We start from the raw sequence: 7,776 nt of genomic DNA, 5'->3' as shown, positions 1-7,776 counted from the left end.
ATCTGGTTTCTTGACTACTAAACTTCTAGAAATCGCGAACTAGAAATCGCGAACGGTGTTCGCAACTGTTCTTGTCCACAGATTTCGTAAGTCAGTGACCGGAGAGTGGGAGTTGCTCGACCACGATCGTCAACAACGTGGACAGTAGCCAAGAAATGGACTTCTCACGGCTGGACCTTGCACCAAGAAGGTGCACATACCCTAAGTGGATGACTTAGGCTTCCCACTTATACGCTTCGTGTACTTTGTTTACTACGCGGCAAAAATGAAAGCCCTCATACACACGACATCACCTTCTTTTCTAAACTTTTCGTTGTTCGACTGAGTCCCGACATTCGTGAGTCCGCATTCACAGCTTCAACCATAGCCACCCGCCACGTATTTAGGAAGAGGCCCAGGTGTATACTACTCTCTGGTTAGGACCTTAAAAGGGAGGAATATATGGCACGTGGAGTAGGAAAACTCTGTAGCGCCTCTCATCCAGATTTGCTCGCTGCTCTGCACACTCTCTGTGGGGCCCACGCCCGTGAAATATGAGGCCTCTTCGTGACGGCGAAGCCATGCTCACCCCCGTTGAAGACCAGTGGTTCAACTTTCTCCGGCCACAAAGCTGCTGCAGAAGTGGCCGCCGCTCCAGTCTACTGCCACTGAGGTCATCCCGCAGGTCACGCTAAGAGGGTCGTCGTACACCTTCGATGCCTCCCGCCGTCTATACATCCAGTGCACAGCTATGCGCCACATGCCTCTCGCGCGGCATGCGTCGGCGAGGAGGAAAGTCTCAAACAGAGATAGAGAGAAGGATGGCGAAGACACCATCGCCTGTGGCCGTCGCTCGCAGCGGTGAGGAAATAGGTCTTCAACGATTGCCATCGCATGCTCATCTGCCGGCTCCGATTTTTCAGCCGGATTAGTCCCAAGTAAAGCTGTCACCTGGGCTCGGTTATGACAAGCCGTCATATTTCTTCGGCGGCCCCTCGTGTTGCCAGTAAGATATCGTTTAAGGAGCGATGGGGCGGCCGGCCAGGTAGGCCGCTTGCCGACGGCCCCGTGCTCGGAATGGCATTATACGGCCAGAGCGGCGGTCCACGTGCGTCCCCAGTCATTAGTCTGGCTACACTGTCGTCTACTCCCCTCCCTCTGTTGAACTGCCCCCCCCCCCCCCCCCCTCCCCCTTCCTTCCTTTAGATGCCCTCCTCCCGTTGGCGAAAGCAGTCGGCGATTGCTCGCCGACTCGACGGACTGGTGGCGGCGCGCGCGTTGAAAAGCGTCCCGCGCGCCGATCTCGAGATGCAGGGATTGTTACTATTTTTATCCTTCGGAAGCCGGGTTCGCTTACCTCTCTCCTTTTGCCGGTCAGCGTTAATTTATTTCCGCGATGCGCGCACGACTTTCTCTGTCTCGTTTCCTCGAGATTTGCGCGGCAGTTATGTGCAATTGTGCAGCACAAATTTGGGACGCAGTTGAGGAACTGGTGACGGCACTGCAGTCGTGCAGTAGTGTACAGGTCCTTCCAGTACGAAAGCGAACAGAGTTTGACCATTCACTCAATGGTTAACCTATAGTTAGGCGTGTTTTTATTGTTTTCTAACTTGGCGCATAATATCCATAGGCAACTTTCATGTTTAGTACAGAAATAACAAAAAAAAAAGTAGTTTTGTGCAAATTGGTTGCTGTGTTTCGTTATGGAGGGATCTGTACATCGTGACAGTTATTCTACCCCTACCTTTCTTTGTTTCTGTTTTTCTCCTTACTCTCTTGTGGAGTAGAGGGCCTCAGGATACTCTAGTGTAGATTTCCTGCTTTAGGGCACCTCTTGTACTTTCTACTAAAACTTGTAGCCTAGACGCGCTATGCGGCCTCTCTACGATCCAAGGTCTCCATTATCAATCCCGAGGTCTCCATTATCGACGCGACAGCATATTTCGGGTGTTTTTCTTTTTATCTTTCGTGATTCATCCCCCCCCCCCCCCCCCCCCTCGCCTCGACGTTGTGCCTTAGCAGTGGACAATATGCCATTTTTAGCGCGTTGTCGTTGCCAGACAATAATTATGTGATTTCGGTGGCTTGCCACACCGCACAACGAAGCTCGTGGCTCTGCACAGTCGCCCGTGAGCCCCGTTAGAGAAGAGGTTCCAAAAATACCCGAGCCAACGGGTGGGGTAAAAAAAATCACAGAGCGCCGGGAGCAGGCTCTTCAACAGCAGAATTGTTTCTATTGTAAAAGCTATATTTGATCAAGACATTTTACAACAACATGCCAACGATGACGAGAGGCCACAGAGCCAACGACGAAAATAGGCCCTTGCACTAGGCTTTCGCGGAAATTATTTAGCTTTCACGGAAACTAAAACGTATTGTGAAAAATGGCAGTAGCAATCAGAAAAATCTCGTACGCAAACACATACGGCCAGAGCCAACCGAGAATATTTTGCCTGTAGCATTTTTTTTTGCTATTTTCTCAATGCTTTCTTTTACTCAACCATTAGTCATAACCAGTTGTGACGTCAGAAATCATGCATAGAGAATGTCGCTCACCATCTTCAATGTGAAAAAAGACGCTGGTTTATGCCAGACAAGCTAACTAATCTATTCAGGAAAGCAACCACTCAAAACCCTTTTCATTTCCAAGTTCATTGCCTACATGGTTTCTTTTGCCTTGCACTTTTAACCCACCAATGCCGCTGGTTCCGGTACGACGACGTTTCTACAGAATCTCGACCCCTGGCGATCGCTACACTGCACGCATAAGTTCAGAGAAAGGCATTTTCCATTCTCTATGACGACGGTCGACGCGGCGACGAAATAACTCCTTCAGCCACATTGTGCGATGTCAGCGCACTTTAAAGAACCCCAGGTGGTCGTAATTTCCGGAGCGCTTCTTGGTTTATTGCTTTGGGGTTTAACGTCCCAATGCGACTCAGGCTATGAGGGACGCCGTAGTGAAAGGCTCCGGTAATTTCGACCACCTGGGGTTCTTTAACGCGCACTGACATAGCACAGTACACGGGTCTCTAGAATTTCGCCTCCATCGAAATTCGACCGCCGCGGCCGGGATCGAACCCGTGCCTTTCGGGCCAGCAGCCGAGCGTCGTAACGACTGAGCCACCGCGGCGGGGCCCGGAGCACTTCATTGCGGCGTCTCTCATAACCTGAGTCGCTTTTGAATTCGGCGTAAAGCGGCCGCGACGATTTCTCGTTGAGCGGACGGTCAGACCGGCTTCTTGTTTATACCCTCCTTTACGGCGAGACTCGATTAGCATATCTGGGATGAGACGCGATGACGAGAAGCTAATTGCCTCCGAAAGCGCTGACGCCACGTCGCTTTCATCTAAACAATGCTGCGCGCTCTCCAGTCATGCATGCGACATCTCGTTTCACTCCTGTTCGCCTACCTGCTTGTTCGCTGCAGACTCATAGCACTGCCATCTCTAAAGTGAGCTAGCTCGAGAGAATAGCAATGCATGGCAGGGTCGCTAGAGCGCGTCAATCGATCGTGCTTGCTCCGTGGCTGCCTTGCTTAAGTGAATCTAATCAACGTTCTGCCACGCCGGTCTCTTGCAGCTTCGATCTCTAAGAAGTCGTTTTTAGGTAGTAGTTTGAAAGCAGAAGAGAGCAAAGTGTGATTTAGATCTTTTTTCGGTTGATAATGCGCAGAGCCCGACTTTTCGCGCTTTTGCACAACACAACAAAACAACAAAGTGAAGCATATTGCCTTGCACAGCATTTGGAAGTACGGTAGAACCCCCGATGTTGACCGACACTACCAGGCAGCAGAATATTTTCAACCCGGGAAAATAAAACAGCCTGCAGAGCAATACACTGTGATGTCTCACAACACAGCACATTACCACTGTACTATAGTGTGTTTGCACAGAAATAATGCAGCACAAGCCCATAGCAACTAAGTAACCAGGCACATGATCGCGCTATAAGGTGATTTCGAGCTGATCTGTAACACCTCTCACGCGCAAGGTGAAGCCGTAACGCTGTTTTGGAATTCTAACAAAAGAGGCGGTATATTGAGCAAGGAGTGCCTTCGCTAAAATTTCAATATTGTTCTGGAAAATAGACAGTTCCGAGTTATTTTCCTGCATTCCATTATAACGGCTCGTATCCCACGTAGCTTTTTAAGAGCAGAACATCAAAATCTCTCTGTTCTGTACTTTTTGGATGTAATGAATCATCGCGATGTTTATAAACAGTTCTTTCGACCCTAGCAAAACACAGCAGCACTGTTCATAAAATAATCGAACAGCAAAGACATTAGTGAAGACTTTTTTCCACAGAAATGACAACGTCTAAAGGACGTACTAGAAAAAAAAAAAAAAAAAACGTTCTTTTACACTATGCGACAGGTCAGAATGCATAGGTCGCATTCTCTTCCTTTGCGAGAGAAAAGAAGCGACATTTTTTCTCCGGATTCATGTGTGAGCCCGTGGTGCAATTAAAAACTTCCGCAAAAGGCCGGAAATTCCGGAACGGTATATTGCACATGTCCTCTGCGTCATCGTCAGTTCGGGGCGCGCACAACACGTGACAGTAAGTCACGAAGAAAAGCTGATCGCTACTCAACTCTTCAAGTCCGTACAGTCTGTAGTCGTAGATCCTAGAGTACCGGGACACGGCAACACTGTATGCCTGGAACACAGTCTCGAGTCCAGAGATATGGGTGAAATACTCTAAAGAAGAATGCCGGTTACCGGTGGCGTTGCAGAGCAACTTCTTCCGGTGCTCGGACGACTCCTCGGAAAGTGAATTAACGTAATACTCGTAATACTCGCCATTTGCATCCAACAGCCGTCCGGTAGAGTCGTACATCTTTGCCACTTGTTTGGCATAGAGCGAACCCAATGCTCCATACCTCATGGCGAACATTTCCACGTCGTAATAAACCGGCGCGTTGAGGGCAGCCAAGTCGATGTAGACTTCGTTGAGGAAATAACTGTAGAGAAAGAGGTCGGTATCGCCAAGGACCTGCCTGGAGTAAATGTCATCGAAATGTGAGTGATTCACGAGTCGTCGGAGCACTCTGGCAGTTTCAATCAAGTTAGCCATAAGTGGCTTGTCCATGCCCGGGAAAGAACTGTAGAGGGGAGGGACAAGGGAGCCGTTGAAAAATTCGTGTCCTGGCCAAAGTACCGTCTTGAGAGCTTCAGCCTTTTTCAGAACTCGCTGCCTTGAAGCTCTATCAATCCATGGCGCACGTTCTAGGCTCAGAGCCCAAGTCGCACGGATGTGTTCAAGGAGCTTGTTGACAGATTCTCTCTTGCGCTGTGGAAACTGCTGCTGAAGGTATTCTTGAACGCTAAGTGGTCCAAGCAACGAATTTGTGAGCGACAAACAGTCGCGCTGGGATAGCGGGGATGAAAGTTCCACGCCCCGCTGTCCTGGTGCAAGAACCATGAGGCTCAGGTACGTCTCGACCACAATCCAAGAGAACACTTCCGTTAAAAGGTCAAGACTAGACTCGCCGAAAAGACTGCCAATATTAACCAACATTTCAGTGTCGTGGGCTATAATAAGATCCTCTTTCCCGAAGTTCAGTTCGGGGGCGAAGTGTTTATTAATTAGGTCCAGCCATAGATATTTTGGAAGATTTGGCGTTAAGCCATCGAGGTCAGAGGTGTAGGCTGCCATTTCGACCGGTTGTCTCGTATCGCTTCTAATAGAAATGGCCTTACGAATGGCCGTCACTGTCCGATTCCACTCATCCCAGTGACGCGGTGGCTGTGCGTCAAGAATCTCGGCGTGTTGACCGACAAGTGACACCAGGTTTTTCGACTCCAGAAACGCGCGCCACGAAGTAGGAACAGGCTTGATGATCAATATCCTCTGGCTCTTGTTAAACACAGACCTAGGTCGGATACTGAGCAGTCCCGCGCGCCAGTTGATGGCCAAGTCCAGGAGAAGGTCCAGCGGGTGTCTTCGTGCTTTGTGCTCTACTAGGGATGACGTACGTGGGTGAATCAAACGTATCGTGGAGGCCCATTTCTTGAACAACTGCAAGTTGGACTGGACGTCGCTAGCGGCCTCGACGCATGACCTGAAAAGCTTTTTCGCCTTCGTCACCGTCCCTGAACCGGACCGAAGTCGGCCGAGAGCGATGCCTTTGGCTGCGCTGACCAGATCGTCCATCCGCCGATGTTCCTTTTGCACGGCCCAAGCGCCGCAAACGAAATCGTAGAAATTGTCACATGGGTGGACTGAAGAGTTCCACGCGCTTTTGATCTCGTTGGCGTGATGTAAGCAGGCATCGTGGGTGCAAGCCTGAGTGCGCACTTTAACGGCTTGGGGCTTTACTCTGGTGTTCCAGGCGGTGACAAATATGATGACGACCATAACCACGAAAGCGATCACAGGTATCTTCAGCAGCGGCATTAGGTTTACATGTTTTCTGTTACTTTGCAGGCTTGACTTCTCGTTTTCTTCCTGTGAGACGTGGAAGAAGAACAAAGAGGTCGCTGTTTATTCTGTGCTAATGGGCTGCGCAGGACGTATACCTTTGAGAAATTTGACAGACAGTCTAGTATAGACATTCGACAGACCGTTCATGAGCTGTTTACTGAAGTGTTTGTAAGGGACTAAGAGAAACAAACCGCCCAAAGCAAGACAGCTATTGTTGACTGCCGTACGTCAACTCTATTTATAGGTTGAAAACTCTCGATCTCTGCGCCGACCAATAGCAGTATTAAATGATGCAATAAGGATAAACACAGTGGATCTATTCTCTTTCGCCTTAGGAGGTCCGGAATACCGTCTTAAAGAGCCTTTGAAAAGATTTCCACTGGGCGCAAGAAAATCGAAATGCTGATAGATACTGAGTCACCCATGATTTTCGTCATTTTCAATGTAGTTTATATAGCAGCAAATATATCGGCGATTAAAAACGACCCCTGCCTCTTCCCTACAAAACTCATACAAAGCAGCAGCTAAAAAAATAGAAGAAAGACAACACGTCGTGACCATACTCCACACAGAATATACGCCACCCGGCTTAGTAGGAGTTGCTCACTCCCCCGACGTGGCAAGACAGTAAAGACTGGAAGCAAGCGACGCGCCGCCTTCGCCAGCCGGCGGTAGCCCTCGCCTCCTTCGTCTACAAACGTCGGTGCACTTTTCAGCCAGCCAATAGCAGCCCCTCAAGATTGACGTCACGCGAACCGCATGACGTCGCATGTCAGGATTAGTGTAAGAGACCGGCACCAGACGTCGCCGCCAAGCGCGGGAATGGGGATTGAAAACATTTACTTGTAAATTATCGGTTCTTTTTCGAAAACTTGTACGCGGGCTAAACGCTCAATCCTGCATAATGAAGGTATTTTATAGTCGTTTTTACGATCGTTTCATGGGGTGTTTGAGTTTGTGTCACACAGTGCATCGAGAACATTTCCATGTGCACTTTGGCTGCACGGACAAACAAGATGTCAGAGTGCGTCTCACCTCCCGGAAAATAATTGTCAACTAAGCGTTACGAAAGCTCGGAGTCATGAATCATATTTGCATAGATGTCAGCGAGGCTACCGGGTGGTTCCCATTTCTGTCCCTTTTTCTCATGTTTTACCGGCGTCGTAGAGTATAGGCGTCGAAATTACTGCATACCTAAGTTTATGATGCTCTATGAGTCACTTCACTGATACGTCATGTGAATGACCAAACTTCGCCTTGACTTGTCCTGGCGGCTCAGTTGTTTTGGCCGTCAGGTGCTAACCCCAGTCGCGGTGGCTCTGTCGTCGACATTATTAGATGTTACGGCTGCCGCTGAACAGAATATTTTAG

At 49.2% G+C, this 7,776-nt stretch overlaps 1 protein-coding gene across 1 annotated transcript; it reads right to left on the bottom strand.

The window, feature by feature from the left end:
* Positions 1-4,356: 4,356 nt before the first annotated feature.
* On the bottom strand, positions 4,357-5,070 carry LOC149358202 (endothelin-converting enzyme 1-like). Its single transcript, XM_089567528.1, has one exon. The coding sequence runs from the start codon at positions 5,068-5,070 to the stop codon at positions 4,357-4,359; it is 714 nt and encodes a 237-aa protein (XP_089423654.1).
* Positions 5,071-7,776: the final 2,706 nt, after the last annotated feature.

The sequence above is a fragment of the Amblyomma mixtum genome, chromosome 2, assembly GCF_055824585.1.
Source record: "Amblyomma mixtum isolate Tamu chromosome 2, ASM5582458v1, whole genome shotgun sequence".
Classification (NCBI taxonomy): Eukaryota; Metazoa; Arthropoda; class Arachnida; order Ixodida; family Ixodidae; genus Amblyomma; species Amblyomma mixtum.
This window is presented reverse-complemented; position numbering and strand designations above follow the sequence as displayed.

Coding starts and splice junctions, on each gene's coding strand:
- LOC149358202 (XM_089567528.1), bottom strand. CDS start 5,070: ATGGACAAGCCACTTATGGCTAACTTGATTGAAACTGCCAGAGTGCTC.